At 52.8% G+C, this 16,462-nt stretch overlaps 1 protein-coding gene and 1 pseudogene across 4 annotated transcripts; both read right to left on the reverse strand.

The window, feature by feature from the left end:
• Positions 1 to 1,786: 1,786 nt before the first annotated feature.
• On the reverse strand, positions 1,787 to 2,206 carry LOC116103458 (annotated as a pseudogene). The gene has a single exon (XR_004123477.1). The product of XR_004123477.1 is annotated as a non-histone chromosomal protein HMG-17 pseudogene (transcript).
• A 2,406-nt stretch (positions 2,207 to 4,612) lies between these two features.
• Rps6ka4 (ribosomal protein S6 kinase A4) lies at positions 4,613 to 16,233 on the reverse strand. Of its 3 annotated transcripts, XM_031389472.1 has the most exons (18): positions 16,080 to 16,233; positions 15,921 to 15,992; positions 15,477 to 15,569; positions 15,033 to 15,251; positions 14,824 to 14,939; positions 13,675 to 13,782; positions 13,376 to 13,456; positions 13,197 to 13,300; positions 12,944 to 13,094; positions 10,639 to 10,803; positions 7,822 to 7,950; positions 7,513 to 7,646; positions 7,332 to 7,425; positions 6,702 to 6,875; positions 6,420 to 6,614; positions 6,034 to 6,193; positions 5,727 to 5,890; positions 4,613 to 5,551 (listed from the first exon to the last, which is right to left on the reverse strand). In XM_031389472.1, exons 1-18 carry the CDS (start codon positions 16,132 to 16,134, stop codon positions 5,351 to 5,353), a joined length of 2,415 nt encoding a protein of 804 aa, XP_031245332.1. In that variant the 5' UTR covers positions 16,135 to 16,233; the 3' UTR covers positions 4,613 to 5,350. The 3 variants fall into 3 exon arrangements, with proteins under 3 accessions (XP_031245332.1, XP_031245333.1, XP_031245334.1); XM_031389473.1 differs by lacking the exon at positions 15,477 to 15,569; XM_031389474.1 differs by lacking the exon at positions 15,477 to 15,569 and having other exon boundaries at positions 15,967 to 15,992; positions 16,080 to 16,208.
• Positions 16,234 to 16,462: the final 229 nt, after the last annotated feature.

The following is a 16,462-nucleotide window of genomic DNA, read 5'->3' on the forward strand; positions in this document are numbered from 1 at the left end:
ATGGAACTTACTGGCCACAAAGTCCCAGAGATCTGTCTGTCTCTCTCCCTCCTTGGTCCCGGGACTAAAAGCCCAACTAGTCACAACTATGGCCAGTCCCATTTTCCTATCTTAAATGAGACTCCCACTTCCGGTACACAGGAAGGGCCCTATACACAGGAAGAACCCAATGAACACACCGATACTGTTTTTGATGGACAGGGAAGCCTGGACTATTGGGTAGCTTGTTCATGTCACAGAATCAACAAACAACAACATAAGAGTCAGAATTACGGATAGTTTTTCTCTGAGGAACCTTGCCAGGGCCTCTCTCTACCCTTCCAGAGCACTGGGAAGGGACCCAGCTGAGCACCCCACAGCACCCAGGGTCACTGAGAATGGCAACCACCCATACCAGCAGCCCTGCCTCCAAGACCTGCTTAGCTTCACCCTGACGCTGGAATCTCCAGGAACCCCACTCCCATTTCCAGGCATCCAGGTATCACTGCCTCCAAGAGATCATCAGCCTAGCGGGAAGGTCTGCCTCACGGTCCCACAGCACAGCTCAGGAAGCAAGGAGGAAGCAATCCAGACAAGGCTGGGGCGGCATAGCCATGCACCAGCAAGGGAGCTCAGACATAGCTGCCCCAGAAATGAGTATCGTTGCACTGAGAGGAGGCTGCTCTCGGCACTGATTGGTCACTGAAGAAGTTGCTAAGTCTCTCTCCTACTCTCCATCCAAGGAGCCTTGTAAAGCTAGGTCCACGTCCACGTTCATAGCTAATCAACTATGTCACAGCCATAAGTCAATCAGCAAATGGCATTCTTTTTTTTTTGTTTTGTTTTGTTTTTTTGTTTTTTGTTTTTTTGTTTTTTCGAGACAGGGTTTCTCTGTATAGCCCTGGCTGTCCTGGAACTCACTCTGGAGACCAGGCTGGCCTCGAACTCAGAAATCCGCCTGCCTCTGCCTCCCAAGTGCTGGGATTAAAGGCGTGCGCCACCACCACCCGGCAGCAAATGGCATTCTTGACTTAAGGACGTGACTTAATGTCCAATAGAGTACAGCTCCAGCCTTTCTTTCTTTTTTTTTTTTCCCAAGCCTAACTGTAACCAGCTTTATTAAAGATACTTTTCGTAAACAATCATGGTATTTCAGACAGGACATGAGCAGACAATCGACAATATACAAGAACTTCCAAATTCCCTTCTTGTATAGACTACCAAAATCAGAAAGCCACTATAAAACCCAATGAAGTCTCCATTCAATGCTTTGAAAAGGGGAAGTAGCTTAGAGTGAGGGTGGACATTTCACATTAAGGATGTTGTTTAACAACTTTTCACAAGCCGACCCTGACTTTCAGGAAATGAACATGGCAGAATTATCAATCTGAAGATCCACAATCTTTTATAAGAGGAACCAGCGCTCTTCTGAGAACACTCGATGAAGCCACTGCAAAGTCCACATCACCCAATACACTGGAAAACCAATTTTGGGGGCCAGGTTCCAACAGATCTCTGGTTTTAAGGGAATTAAGTCTATGTTGATGGCACAGGGGGAAGATAATATAAAAATGAATTCAGTTTTCCCAGACCACAAGCCATTTTGCCCCTTGGTGGGCACCTATGTCAAGACCAGGATCTCTCTCCTGGGAGCCAACAGGAGCCTTTCGGAATTATCAGGGAAAGAGGTTTTCTGTCCTCAATCTAGCTTGAAAGATATTTTGTTAGTGACACATGATCCTCCCTGCCCCCCCAAATATTGAAGTGTTCTGTGTGCTAACAATATAGCTTAAAAAAAAAGTAAAAATTCTGAATTTTTATAAAACTTGATAAAAAATAGTATTTCAAACTGTACAGTGACCAGAAGTACACAGTTATCAAAAACGCACACACGTCACTTGACATCTCCAGCACCTTCAGCTTTCTGTGCCTGGTCTGTTTTGGCATCTCCATTTTCTGCAGGATTATTCGCATCCTTACCAGCTCCGGCTTTCCCCTTCTTCCCCTTGGGTACCTTCTCTCCCTTCTTTGCAGGGGCCTTTTTAGGCTTGGCCTCTGGCTTTGGAGGAGCAGGTTTAGCAGACAATCTTGCGGATCTTCTCTGTGGCTCGTCCTTCACCTTGGCTTTGTCTCCTTTAGCATCCCCTTCAGCCTTTCTTTTGGGCATGGCGGCGGCAGGGGACGTAGGCGCTGAACACGGGTCTACAGCGGCGTGCGGGCTCGGGTCTGTCCGGGTGTCGTCCTCGCTGCTTCTTCACACTGCTCGGGCTCCGGGGGGGTTATCCAGCTCCAGCCTTTCTAAGAGCCTATATCACCTGACTTAAATCTATAGCCAGAGCTTGCTAGGCCCCATCTTGCCTTAGGGCAGCAGTTCTCAGCCTGCGGGTCATGACCCCTTTGGGGTGTTGAACGACCCCTTCACAGAGGTCACCTAAGGCCATCAGAAAACACAGATACTTACATCATGATTTCTAACAGTAGCAAAATGACAGTTAGGGAGTAACAACGAAAATCGTTTTATGGTTGGAGGTCACCCCAACATGAGGAACTGCATTAAAGGGTCACAGCAGTAGGAAGGCTGAGAACCACTGCTTTGGGGCTGGAGAGATGGCTCAGCAGATAAGGGCACTGACTACTCTTCCAGAGGTCCTGAGTTCAAATCCCACCAACCACATGGTGGCTCACAAACATCTGTAACGGAATCTGATGCCCTCTTCTGGTGTGTTTGAAGGCAGCTACAGAGTACTTATATACATAAAATGAATAAATCTTTAAAACAAACAAACAAAAAATAAACAAAACACTGCTTTAAGGGGTTCTTCAGGCCCAAATATTGCTACAGACTGAATAAAGAGAGAGCACTGGGAAACATGGTCCAGAACACTGTTTTTACCCATATCAGGCCTGGCTAGAAGTTGAGTCAAGTTCATAGTTTCAAGAGCCTAAAATGGGCTTGTATTTTTGCTTATGTGAGTTAAAGTTGAGATCTACTAGTCACAAACCTGGCCAGAACTTCTGAGACCCATACATGAGATGACTCTAGCTTGGGTCAAAAACCCAAGAGCAGGGCTAGAGACATGGCTCCGAGGTGAAGAGCACCCACTGCCCTTCCAAAGGACCTGGGTTTGATTCCCAGCACCCACATGGTGGCTCACAACTGTTTTATGACATGTGGTACACAGACATACACGTTTAAATACCCTACACATAAAGTAAAAAATAAGGGGAAAAAAAAAGATTTTTTTTTAAAGCCCAGGAGATGTCTGAGTGCCTTCCTAGCATGCACGGAGCGCCGGTGGATCCCGGTGGTAAACACGCTCAGGAAGTGGAAGCAGAAAAGTAAGGCATTCCCAGCCCAGATAATCCTCAACTACAGAGTGAGTTCTGGAACAGCCTGGGCTAGTGGATCTCAAAAAGCAGAAGCAGAATGACAGGATGTGGGGTAGGGGTAGGGGAAAGGGTTAGGGCTTAGCTGAGTAAATTACAATCCCCAGGATCCACATAAATGTGAGCTGGGCATGGTGGCCCCGAAGGCTGAGTAGGGATCTCTGGAGCGAGCTGGCTGGCTAAACCAACCCCCTCTGCAATCTATAGATTCAGTGAGTAAGATGGAGGGTAACTGAGGAAGATGCCCAATGCCAACCTTGGCTTTCTGCACAAGTGCACATATATACCTGAACACATGTGCACCCACATTAGTGTAAACAGGCATACACATGCAAATGAAACAAAACGATGGGGCTGGGGAGCTAAGTGGGTCTGCAGTAGGAGGACATGGGTTGGAATCCCAAAACCCACATAAAAAAAAACAAGCATGAGGCTAGAGAAATGGCTCAGTGGTTAAGAGCACTGACTGTTCTTCCAGAGGTCCTGAGTTCAAATCCCAGCAACCACATGGTGGCTCACAACCATCCATAATGAGATCTGATGCCCTCTTCTGGTGTGTCTGAAGACAGTTACAGTGTACCTACGTTTAATAAACAAATAAATCTTTGGGCCAGATTGAGCAGGACTGGAGGGAGATGGGGGGAAAAAAGCCAGGTGTGGCATAGGAGCTTACCGAGTAGATCTGTTCAGGTTCAGTGAGAGACACTGTCTCAAAACAATAAAGATGGAGGCTCACCAACATGGTACACACCTTAATGCCAGCATTTGGGAAATGGAGGCAGACATATCTCTATGAGTTTGAGGCCAACCTGATCTACACACTGAGTTCTAGGACAGCCAGCGCTATGTAGAGACCCTGTCTTAAAATTAATTAGCTGGGGGAAGGAGGACACACTTACTTTAAGTCCCAACACTTGGGAGGCAGAGACAGGTAGATCTCTGGATCTCTGTGAGTTCAAAGCCAGGCTGGTCTATAGAGCAAGTTCTAGGACAGCCAGGCCTACACAGAGAAAACCCTGCTTTGGAATTAATTAATTAAAGACGAAGAGCAATGGAGGAAAGGTGAGCCATGAGGACCTCAGGGCTACACACACAAACACACACATACGCATGCATACTTGCATACACAGGTGCACACCTACATACAGCCAAGTGACTGTCTTCTTGACACTCTCTCAAGGGTCTACCTATCCCTCCAGCTCTGGTTCCAGGCAGCCTCTCCATGAACACAAACCACAGATCCACATGCAGCACTGGATGGAGTTTTATTTTAAAGTCAAAGGCACAGCCTAGAGGGGCTGAGACAGTGACTGTGGGTGCCCAGCCCAGAACCCCAAGGCTCCATCTGCAGCCAGAAGCAGCTGCTGTGCCCATGAGGACTGTGTGAATGAGAAAGGGGCTCCCCAAGGGGAGCCCCTGCCTCCTTCCTTAGCCCCACTAGGGGAGAAGCCGGTGACATAAAAGTGATGTATCTCAGAAATGCTCTAGAGGTCCTCCAGAGTCTCTCTCTCATTCCCAACACAGGTCTTTGGTGGACGTCATTGCACACGGTCCATAAAGTGACATTGATGGGTATTCCCTCCTAGGGGCAAAGTCCCAGGGAAGCACAGGATAGGGGGCTCCTGATTTCTTCTCCGTGGCAGCTGTGTAATTAGGGACAGGATAGGATGCTCTTCCTTGGCAGAGTTGCCCCTGGAGAGGGCCTTCTCTCTCCTGATGAGGCAGCATCAGAGCGGCGAGGCAGGAGCCCCAAGCCCCACTTTGCTCACAACAGTTGCTTCCCTGTGTCCCCAACTCTTATCTGGTAAGACATTTTAAAAAAAAAATCTCTGCTTATAAAAATACTTCTGCTCTGTCTGGAAGTGGGTGTGGAGGGGAGGGCAATTCCTGGGGATCAGAGTGGGAGCCGCTGGCAAAAGTCTGGTGGCAGCACCAGGCTCCCGGGTCAGAGCTCCTAAAGGGAAGGGGGTCACAGTGGCGGGAGCTAGGAAGGGGACAAGGGGCCGTTGGCTCTGCGAGTTGTCCCCTTGGAGGCAGAGGCTGGTAGGCGACCGGAGGAGGCAGGCACTGGGGAGCCGCGGCGGGAGGCGGCCGCGCTCCGGAGCTTCTGCTTGCGTCTCTTGGCCAGAGGCGCATTCTCCACACTCTTCAGAAAGAAGCCCTCCCGCTTGCCTCGGTTGAACGCCTGGGAAAGCAGAGAATGAATGTCCCCACCCCGCCCGATTTGGGTTTGCTAATCCTCGCCTTGGCGCACATCCCACAGTGCCCAGATCTAGCAGCCCCAGGCCTCCAGCCTCCAGAGGTCAGGAACCCCTAGCCCACCAAAGGCGGGCTCCGCCTACCAGCGGCCCGCCCCTTACCATGAAAGTGGCATTGAGCCCAGAGCGCACTGCTGGGCCAGAGGACTCCAGCACATCCGGCGTGCGGAGCGGGGGCGAGGAGCGCGCGCTGCCATCCTGAAGCCACGAGCTGCTACGCAGCCCTTCCAGCTTCAGCCGCTTGGCGGGATCCACTGTCAGTAGCCCTGGAGGTAAGGCAGGGGCATGCTGGAAAGGGAGTCTCACTCTGCTCCTGCACCTGTCCCTGATCAGGGGATTCGCCTGCCTCACATAAATAACCTCATGACCTTCCCGCCCTAACCATGCCCCAAGTCCTCCAGCTCCGCACCTCGGACCAGCTCCTTGGCTTCCTCCGACACACCTTGCCAGGCTTCCCCGTCCAGTGAGAAGCGCCCTTCACGGATCTTGCACATGATCTCAGCTGCCTGGCTCTGTCCGCCCTGACCGGAGGCCCCTTGGAAGGGAACCTGGCCAGACAGCATCATGTACTAGGAGGAGATAAAGGACTGAGACCGGTCCAGGCTGCATCCTCACCCACCCACAGCGCCACCTCCCTCTCCACTACAGGGACTCAAAAGTGATGGACCTTCAATCTCAGGATCGCAGAGATCCTGCTTTGCAACCAGGTCTCATGCTACCCCCACTAACAGACCTGCTCCCCTGCCTCGGGCTGACCATCAGGAAAATTAACCCCAGCTCCTTCGAGAACCTTACCAGAATGACACCCAGGCTCCAAAGATCGCAGGACTCGTCGTAGCCCTGCTGTGCCAGCAGCTCGGGCGCCGCGTACTGCAGTGTGAAGCAAGGCGTCTGCATGGGCTCCGCCGGGCTCTGGGGCCGCAGTCGCGCGAACCCGAAGTCGATGATCTTCACCGGGGCCCCGGGCGTGTCGTCTGCGTACAAGATGTTCTACCAGAGGAAGGCGAGGACAGTCAGGGGCAGGGCCCAGCACAGATGCCAGGCAGTTCTGCTCCACCGCCCGGGTCTCGCACCCACCTCGGGTTTCAGGTCGCGGTGAACCACGCCCGCCTCTTCGTGCATGAAGCTCACGGCTGACACCAGACTCCGAAGGATCTGGCTGGCCTCCGACTCGCTGAAGAGCCGCTTCTTGCGGATGTGCTCTAGCAGTTCCCCGCCACGCAGCAACTCCAGGACCAGGTAAGTGTGTAACTGCGGAAGGTGAGGCGGGTCACTGACACTACCTGCCCGCCCAAGTATCTCTGGAGCCCCATATTCCTGGATCCCTCCCCAAACAAACAGTTTTTCGGGACCTTTTTTTTTTTTTTCAAGACAGGGTTTCTCTGTATAGCCCTGGCTGTCCTGGAACACTTTCTGTAGACCAGGCTGGCCTCGAACTCAGAAATCTGCCTGCCTCTACCTCCCAAGTGCTGGGATTAAAGGCATGCTCCACCACTGCCCAGCCAGGACCTCATTCTTTATCCAAGTTTAACCACCCACCTCCCTAAGCCCCGCTTCCAGAGCATCCTCCTTTCATCCCTTTCCAGCTCCATCCTCAGCAGTGTCCCACAGTCCTCAGGCCCTATACCCCTCAGATCCCACTTCTGGGGTCTCTCTTTGCTTTATCACCCCCTACTCCACAGGCTGTCCCTATCAAGCGTTGGTCACCTGGTCATGAAGCACCTCATGCAGTTTTACCACGTTAGGGTGTAACTGGCACAGGCGAAGGGCAGCCACCTCTCGCTGAGTGTTCTCCTCCAGCCTGGGAACAAGGCAGGAGGGGTTACAGTGGCCTAAGAGACCTAACCCTAGTCCTCTCTGGAGGGCTTTGCCCACAGCAGGCTCCCACCTGCGGCTGAGGATCTTGACAGCAAATTCCTGGCCGCTCTGGCGCTGGCGACATCTCCGACACACAGAGAAGCTGCCCTGGCCCAGCGCTGGCTCCCGAAGGTCCAGCTCATACTGCTGGAAGAAAGGTGAGTCCTGGAGGTAAAGAGGGCAAATTAGATTCTTACACTGGATATGAGTGGCCCTGTCATGGCCGACCGCCTGCCTACACCCAAATCATACCACCAGCAACCGGTGGGACCAGGCCAGAGTCCCCCAACCCAGAGGACTCCAACAAAGCCAACAGCACCTCCACCCCAGGCCAGCCCACCTGCATCATGGCACTCCTGGCAACTGCTGCCCTGCCGGGCCTGTATCCAGCACCGGGCGCCTGCAGCACATCAGCCATCACTGCATTGTTGTGGTCAAAGAGGATGGATGGAGCCACAAAGGAGTATCCCTGCAAAGATGAGCGTGGGGGTGGATGCCCCTGCAGGGCTGCTCTGCACATTTGTGATGGAGGGCTGAGTTCATTCACAGAGGGAACATGAGGGGCATTCTTACATCTGGACGCACACAGCCTGTGTGGACACATTTTATTCCCACCGTGTTTATGATCACTTGGGGCCATGCTCACCCTCCAAGTGTGTGACACCCACACTTCTCTTATCACGGTGACAGGCTTCTACCCCCAAAGTACCTAGCACAGACTAGTGGCCCAGGACTGTGCCCAAGGGCTGCACCTGTTGTCATACACACTTAGCTTGAGATAATTCATCGGCTAAGGGGGAAAAACAACTCTCTATCCTTTCTCTACCCTGGCCTCCCCTGTGAGGGGAAAGGGTACCAAGGAACACCAAAGAGAATCGAAAGCCGGTCTTTGCCTTTCATACAGACCCACGTCCTAGCAATTTCAGGGTTCTGTTGTTACTATTTTGTTCTAGTTGTTGGTGTTTTGGGTTTGTTAATTTGTATTGTGGCAGGGTCTTACTGTGGAGACCAGGCTGGAATGACTTCACAGAAATCCCACTGGCTGTGCCTCCTGAGTGCTGAGATCAAAGGCCAGTGCCACCACTGCCCAATCTTTGCTTTCTTTTGAGACAGGTCATGCTATGTAGCCTTGGTTGGCCTGGTACTCACTATGTAGCCCAGGCTGACCTCAAACTCATATCCGTCCTCCTGCCTCAGTCTCCCAGTGCTGGGATTACAGGTGTACATTCCTACGTAGCACGATTGGTTTCTTTAAACCAGACTCCATGTGGGTAGTACTTTGCCCTGTTAAGGTCACTGGTTCATTCCCAGTGCCCGGACCACATTACAGGGGCTCAACAGAGTCTCACTCTGCCCCTCAGCCCCCTGGGATGAACAGTGTAATACTATCATAACTAGCTGGATCCATCGACTTGGGCCCTAGGCCTGAGAGACACAGGGATTCTTCCCAATCCTTAGTGACTTCCAGACCACTCATGTCAAATTGCTCAGCAGTGGATGCTAGGCTCAGGGGCAGAGCACAGGAAAGGAAATCCCCGAGAGCCAGGTGGTTTGAATGATGTGGAGCTTGCCAGTCCACTGCTCTGGGGAAGGCAAAATAGAGGTGTGCCTGGGAGCCTCTAGAACGTGCCGTGGTACTGTGTGGAACATCAGGCAGGAAAATGGTAAGCAGCTGACACAGGACCACGTCACCTCAGGCCCTGGATGCCGAGCTAAGGCAAGCCTTGCCACTCAGACCCGAGTTTCTGCACAAGTGTGCTGGGCTATGGTACAACCATCTTGCCCGCTTAGCAACTTTGAAAATTATCAATAATTTTTGAGACTGAGTCTCATATATCCCAAGCTGGCCTCAAAACTCCATAGGGAGCTCAGGATGACCCTGAACTCCTGATCCTCTTGCCTCTGCTTCCTGAGGGCTGGGATTACAGGTGGCAGCAACAACCTGGCTTATGCAGTGCTAGGACTAAACCCAAGCTTCACATACACAGAGCAGACTCTCTGCCAACTGACCTACATCCTCTGCTCTTAATAATTTAAAGCAATATTTTTCAGTTCATTTATTCTATATGTGTGGGTGTTTTGCCTGCCTGCATGTCTATTCACGACATTTGTGCAATGCCCTCTGAAGCCAGAAGAGGGTGTCAGATCCTCTGGAACTAGAGTTGCAGATGGTTATGGGTGCTGGGAATTGAAACTGCTGTCACCTGCAAGAGCAGCCAGTCCTCTTAACTTTTGAGTAATCTCTCTAGACCCTAAAGCAATATTTTTTTAGATACCATGGAAATGGTGGAATGGAAAGGAAATGAAAAGCCAGGCCTGGAGGCACTGGACTTCAGCCACTTGGGAGACTGAAGCAGTAAGGTAGAAAGTTCAAGGCCAGCCTAGGCAACTCATCAAGACTGTATCTCAAAATAAAAAAGGGACTAGTGAAATGGCTCAGTGGCAGAGCACTCCTCAGCACAAGTAAAGCCCTGTGTTTAATCCCTGGTATATAAAGGGGAGCAGGGGCTAGAGAGATGGCTCAGCAGTTAAGAGCTCAGGCTACTCTTCCAGAGGACCTGGGTTTGATTCCCAGCACCAACATGGTAGCTCACAACTGTATGCAATGCAGTCCCAAGAAATCTGATACCCTCTTCTGACCCGGTGTTCATTCTCATGGTGCATAAACATACAAGCAGACAAAATTCCTATGTGCCTAATAAGTAAATAAATCATAAATGAATAAAAGTTTGAAAAGGGTGAGCAGATGTTAGTATAAAATACAAAGCCATCAAAAACAGCTATGGTGCCAGGCAGCGGTGGCATAACTGGGCAGTGGTGGCGAATGCCTTTAATCCCAGCACTTGGGAGGCAGAGACAGGTGGATTTCTGAATTCGAGGCCAGCCTGGTCTACAGAGTGAGTTCCAGGACATCCAGGGCTATGCAGAGAAGTCCTGTCTCAAAAAAAACAAACAACAACAACAACAAAAAAAAAAAAAACCAAAAACAAGGTGACTTCTATAACTGACAACATCAGGCACCCCTACAAAGTGGAAAAGTCTGGGAGATGTGTCCTCTGAGTAGCCCAGGGTCTGTGCAGTGACCTTGCCAACAGGACTGAGCAGGCACCAGTCTCCTGCGTCTACTCCATCTGGGGTCATGTGGGTTCCCACTCACCTGAAAGATCCTGGGGTCCCCAGGTGGAGGGCTGCCAGCAGGGGAGTAGACAGGCTCCAGCCGGGTGAATTCCTCTGCAAAATTCCCCACGTCCAACTCTGAGCGGATCTGGGGCCGGAATGGGGCTGGGACCTTTCTGGCGGCCAGAGCTACCCAATCCAGACCCTGGGGAGGAGGGGCAAGGGTGAGAAGTGAGAACAAGCTGATCCACTCTGCTTCCTCTGTACCTAATCTTGAATGACTACTTCATAATGACGCAGCCTTGATGTGAGTTACTCCATTTTGAATCTAGTTGCTGAGAAAGAATGAACGTTACATCTCCTTTATACAAGTAAACAACTGCCATCTGCCAGCACAGTCAGAGGCACAAGATGATAAATATTTGTATCTAATAAATAAGGACACCTGGACATATAACAGGCCCTGAGCTGAGCGCGGAGCTCAGGTGGTAGTGTGCTCCCGATGGGCACAGGATCCTGGTCTGATCCTCAGAATGCATAAACTGAGCATGCCTCTAATCCTAAAACTGGGGAGGTGGAGGCAGGAGAATCAGAAACACAAGGTCATCCTCAGCTCCATAGGGAGTTTGAGACCCTGGTGGGATGTCAGAAAAATCAGACACTTGAGCATATCACATCCAAAGGAAGTCCTTCCCCTGGGACTATGAAAAGAAGAATCCCAAGATCAAATTGTGGCTGGCCGGCTAACTAGTCACTGGGTCCCAGGTGACAACCTCATCCAGGAAAATGGCCACAGTAGAGGACTCCTGCCTCTCGCCCAAGCTCCCACATAGCTTCTTCAATGACATTCAGCCCACTTCAGACTGGGCCTGGAAACAGCCTGTTGCTTAGCCCAGCATCTGCTCAATGTCTTCAGGACAACTTCAGCAGAGAAGTCTCTTTAACCCTTTCTTAGCTGTTCTGCAACCTATGTATAATTACCATGTGGCATTCAGACCAGTGACGGGAGAGTTGATACTCCTAATGACAAGGAGACTAAAGGGGCAAGTGAGACCACTCCCTGGATGGGGGCACTCACCCCCCCCCAAGCCTGACAGCCTGAGCTTGCTCCCTGGAACACACACAGTGGAAGGAGAAAACTGATTCCTACAAGTTGTCCTCCCTTCTGGGAATGAGCACCTGCCCTTTTACATGTTTAAGCTAATGTGACAGGACTAACTCCACTTCTGCCAGCATCCATTTCGCTGTCTTTTTAGCACCATAATCTCAATACAGATTTTGCACCATCTTACAGACACTTCCTTGTAGCTGGTTGTGCCCAATGGCTTGCAAGGAAATACTGTCAGGTGGAGCCTAGGAAAACACCTTGAAGGGAAGGTGAGAAACTTGCAAACCCTGCCCTTCCTCTTCCTCCTTCCAGCCTAGAAAGCAGTCTACATAGTCATCCCTTTGGAGTTACAAAGCAACCCTAGAAATGGATGCCATATCTAAATATGGAAGAACCAGAGAGAGACAGAGAAAGAGAGACAGAGGAAGAGAGAGACAGAGGCAGAGAGGCAGAGAGAGAGAGAGAGAGAGAGAGAATGAGCTTGGATTGTCAAAGACAACCTGGTCTGGATTTCTTCTCCTCACCACCACCACATTATATGTGCACATATATATACATGTGTCTGTATGTGTGCAATGTCAGGAAAGTGTGTATGTGCAGTAGCCTCCAAAAATATTGTCCAAAGAAAGGGCAGAAGGGAGAGGACACCAGTTTCAAGTGTCAAGCCTCAAAGACCTCAAAAAAGCTTCTGCAGGATGACAGGTGAGTGCTCTCCCAGCATCCAGTCTGAGATTGGGGCTATTCCAGAAATTCTCTGAAGGAAGTGGACCCTGGTCAGCTCCATTCTGGGTCCTAGTCCTGCCCATGCCTCTACCTGGGGCCATGCTGTCCTGGGAGAGGAAGACTGTGGTCTGAGAGCAACCCTGGAGGCCCTCCAAGGCTAGGACCCCAGTATGGAGGCAGGACCACATGCCTGGCCACAGGAGATACCTGCAAATGAATGATGCACTTGCCATGTCAGATAGATGCCAAGTCTGATGCCCTTATATAAACAGATGAAAACAACAGCTAAGAAAACCCACGCAGTGAGGTCAAATGTGAAGGCTCCGCGCCAGCTCACGCATCCCCAGGGAGCTGCCCAGTGAGAGTGTCCTGAGGTCAGGGGGGTCTGCACATTCTGCCCTTTGACCTCTTATTGTGTGTAACATCAGAAGAGATAGAATACATTTGTGTTCCCCATGCTGCTGCCTGGCCTTCAGAGGTGAAGGATCTGTGAAGTCATAGGTAAAAGTCTCACCTGGAAAAAGGGGTGACTCTTGACTTCCTGCGCACCCTGGGGACCTGCGCCCAACCTCTTCTTAGGGTCCTTGCACAGCAGCCGCTGTAGCAGGTCCTGTGCCACAGGTCCAATCCGGGGGGGGAAGGGAGGGGAGCACTTCAAGATCCGTCTGGGAGGATGGGTGGGGTGTCAGGGGCAGCAAGCCCCCTCCCAGCCCAGCCCAGGCAGGCCGTACAGCCCTCAGCTACCCTCCATGACTGGTACAACTTACCGAGACACCTCAGCCTGAGTGTTCCTCTCTCCCTCCAGTGTGAAGGGTGAGGCCCCTGTCAGCAGCTCGAAGAGCAGGATACCCAGGCTCCACCAGTCCACAGCCTATGGGGCAGGGCCAGAGTGAAGGAGGCCTTGTGCACTAGCCCCACCCCTGCCACCTTCGCCCTGACAACCCACCTTGCCATGTCCAGCCTTGCTTCGGATGATTTCGGGAGCCATGTATTCAATTGTGCCACAGAAGGAGAAGGTCCGCTCTTTCTGAGAAGCCAAAAGGACCCATTTGGAGACCTTAACTCCACGCCTACCCCAAGGGCCCGAAAGGCTCAGAGCGGAACTTGCTCAGCTTTAGAAGATGCTGGGAAAACAGTGGGAACCTTGGTACCCGACCACTCTGCAGCCCCCAGGGGCCTGGTACGGAGGAAGCAGGTCAAAGGCCTGGCCAGGAGCACCATGGGCAGAGCTTGCCGTCCGCTCACCTCCTCAGTCAGGAACTCCTTGCTCAGCCCAAAGTCTGTGAGGACAATGTGACCTTCCGAGTCAAGTAAGACGTTCTCCAGCTTCAGGTCCCGGTAGATGATGCCCAGCTGACAGGAACAGATGGGACGTTGAGAGCTGCCCTGCTAGACCCCCTACACAGTCACAGCCCTTCGGGTCCCCAGTTAGGATAAAAAGATCTTTAGCCTGCAGGGTGATCTCCAGGGCAGGATGAAGCCGGGGCAGAGCTAGTTATTAGATAAGAAAAGCCACTGGATACAGGCATGTAAGCTCATGCCTGCCATTCTAGTACACAGGAGGCTAAGGCAGGAGGCCAGCCAAGGCTAGTCAGCGATTACCAGCAGAGCTGAGTTTACAGAGTACGGCCCTCAAAACAAAACAACAAACAAACAAAGAAGAAAGATAGAAAAGAGAAAGAAGTAAGGGCTGGGCTGGGTGGAACTTTTAGTAGAGCGCCTAGCATGGGGCCCTGGGTTGGGTCCCCAGTAAGTACCCCATGAAGCCAGGTGTGATTGGACAAGCCTGAACTCTCAGTTTCAAAGAGACAGGGACTGCAGGATCAGAAGTTCAAGGTCATTCTTGACTATACAGGAATCTCAAGGCCAGCCTGGGCTACATGAGATGGCTAAGGGAAAAGAGTTAAACAGGGGACCATTGAGAGGGCTCGGCAGAGAGCGTGCTGACAATCTGAGAATGATCTCAGAACCCATGTAAAGGTGGAAGGAGGTCGTTAACCTGACCCACATATGTGCTCGGGCACATAAGCACGTACACACAAATAAAAACAAATAAAAAGGGACTGGAGAAAGGCCACAGAAGGTATCCTGCATTGAGAAGTCCCTTGCACAGGCCCCAAGGCCTCCAAGAGTGTGAACCAAAAGCCCCATTTCAGAGGCCTGGGGACTGAGGTCTGAGGTCACCACTTAAGGAAGTCCGATGAAGGTTAGCCTAAGTTCCTGTTGGAGGAAAGCCCCTCCTGGAAGGTTCTGGAGCAGAAGACCCTTCCAGGGAGTGTGCTGTTTCAAGCAGTTCTCTCAAGGTCCCCGCCCAGGCCACCCCTGAAACAGGAAGCCCCTCATTAGGTTCAGAGCAGTCCCAGAGAGCAGCCAAAAGCCAGGGCCCTCTCTTACCTTGTGCAGGTGTTCCAGGGCCAGCACAATCTCTCCCCCATACACTCGCACCTCAGCCTCCTTGAAGTACTGGCGCTGGTAGAGGTGAGTGAACATCTCACCACCGCTCACGTAGTCTGGGGGTGCAGGAGAAGTTGAGACGTTCCCCTACAAGGTAGCCTAACCTAACTCCCGTCCTCCTCCAAAGCTGAGATATGACAGGCCCTCACCCAGGATGAGGTGCAGCTTGGCATCCGTCTGGAAGGCGTAGTGCAGTGTGACCAGGAAGGGCGCCTGGCGCACCAGCTCCAGCACGGAGCGTTCCGTGCGGGTATGCTCCTGCGTCTTGGCGCGCTGCACCAACGCCGCCTTGCGTAGCACCTTCATGGCATAGAGCTTGCCCGCATCGTGCCCACCCGCCTTCCGCACCAGGAACACCTTCCCGTAGGCTGTGGGAGCAGCAAGCAAGCGGTTGGAAAGTGGGCTGTATGTGCGAGGGCGGTGCAGACTGGTGGGAAGAGGGGTGCAAAAGGCTGACAGAGCCTTCTAAGGAAAAGGTGAGCCCTCCCTGGAGGGTGCTTGGTTAAAGAAGCAATGTGCAGTGCAAACTAGCCTGGGGAGCTCGCAACTCCAGAAGGCCTGCAGGGCGGGGAGGGGGCGGGGCACGTGCAAACCTGGGATGATCAAGAGAGCTGAGAAAAGATGAGAACGCTGGCACCAGAGGCAGAGGCGCGCTCCCAGACAGCCGAGGGATGTGCAAACCCGGACTGGGGGATTTGCAAAATACAAGAGTGGGGCTCGCAAGGGAAAAAGGAGGGGGGGGAGAAGCTATGCAAAGCTCTTGGGAGGGAGTTAAAACCCCAAAGAGACTAGGAAATCGCGGCAGGGGGCATGCACACACAGGACTTTGCAGAGAAGAGTCCTGTCAACGTGGACGCCCTGCCAGTGGGCACAGAACCCTGGTACGGTAGGGCGGGGCGGGCAAGGGGAGCTATGCCGGGAAAGGGTGGGGGGACCTCCCCAGCAGCCAGGCCCAGGGCCCAGGTCCAGGCTAGTGGGCGGGCAGAAGGCCCAAAGCACCATGCCAGGGCACGAGCCCAGTGAACGCGGTTTCTCACCTCCCGTGCCCAGCACCTTGAGCAGCGCGAAGTTCTCCACGCTCACCTTCTCCTCATGTCCGGTCAGGTTGGCTGCGGGCACAGGGGGGCGAATGAGCCCAGCGGGTCGCTGACTCTTGCCACCCGTCCGGGGCAGTCGCCTCGGGATCCGGCACCCACCTTCGGTGATCTGCAGCTCCACGGCGCAGCCCTCGTCCTCATCCTCGTCTCCCATGGCGGGCGGGTCGCTGGGGCCCGCGCGGCTGGGGCTCCGGGCGGCGCCGGTTACATGGCGGCTCCGGCCGGGGCGGGTGCTTCCTGGTGCCGCCTCCGGGGCCGAGCGGGCGCCGGCACCGCCTCCCGGCTCCCCGCCCCATGCGGCCTGAGTCAGGCGGCTGGAACGTGACGGAGTGGGGCTGCGGGTGGGAAGCCTGAAAGGGTAGCAGGGTCTCCCGGCCTCGGGACCAGAGAGAGCCGTGCAGGGCCTTTGGATGACATGTGGCTGCAGCTGGAGCAAGCCTCCTAACCAGGTGTCTGCCCAGCAGGATATGAAGGACACTAGA

The sequence above is a fragment of the Mastomys coucha genome, unplaced genomic scaffold, assembly GCF_008632895.1.
Source record: "Mastomys coucha isolate ucsf_1 unplaced genomic scaffold, UCSF_Mcou_1 pScaffold21, whole genome shotgun sequence".
In the NCBI taxonomy this organism is placed as follows: Eukaryota; Metazoa; Chordata; class Mammalia; order Rodentia; family Muridae; genus Mastomys; species Mastomys coucha.

Coding starts and splice junctions, on each gene's coding strand:
- Rps6ka4 (XM_031389472.1), bottom strand. CDS start 16,134: ATGGGAGACGAGGATGAGGACGAGGGCTGCGCCGTGGAGCTGCAGATC. Junction 15,993..16,079: donor GGAGCTGCAGATCACCGAAG/GTGGGTGCCGGA, acceptor CTGTGCCCGCAG/CCAACCTGACCGGACATGAG. Junction 5,891..6,033: donor AGCCAAGGAGCTGGTCCGAG/GTGCGGAGCTGG, acceptor CCTTACCTCCAG/GGCTACTGACAGTGGATCCC.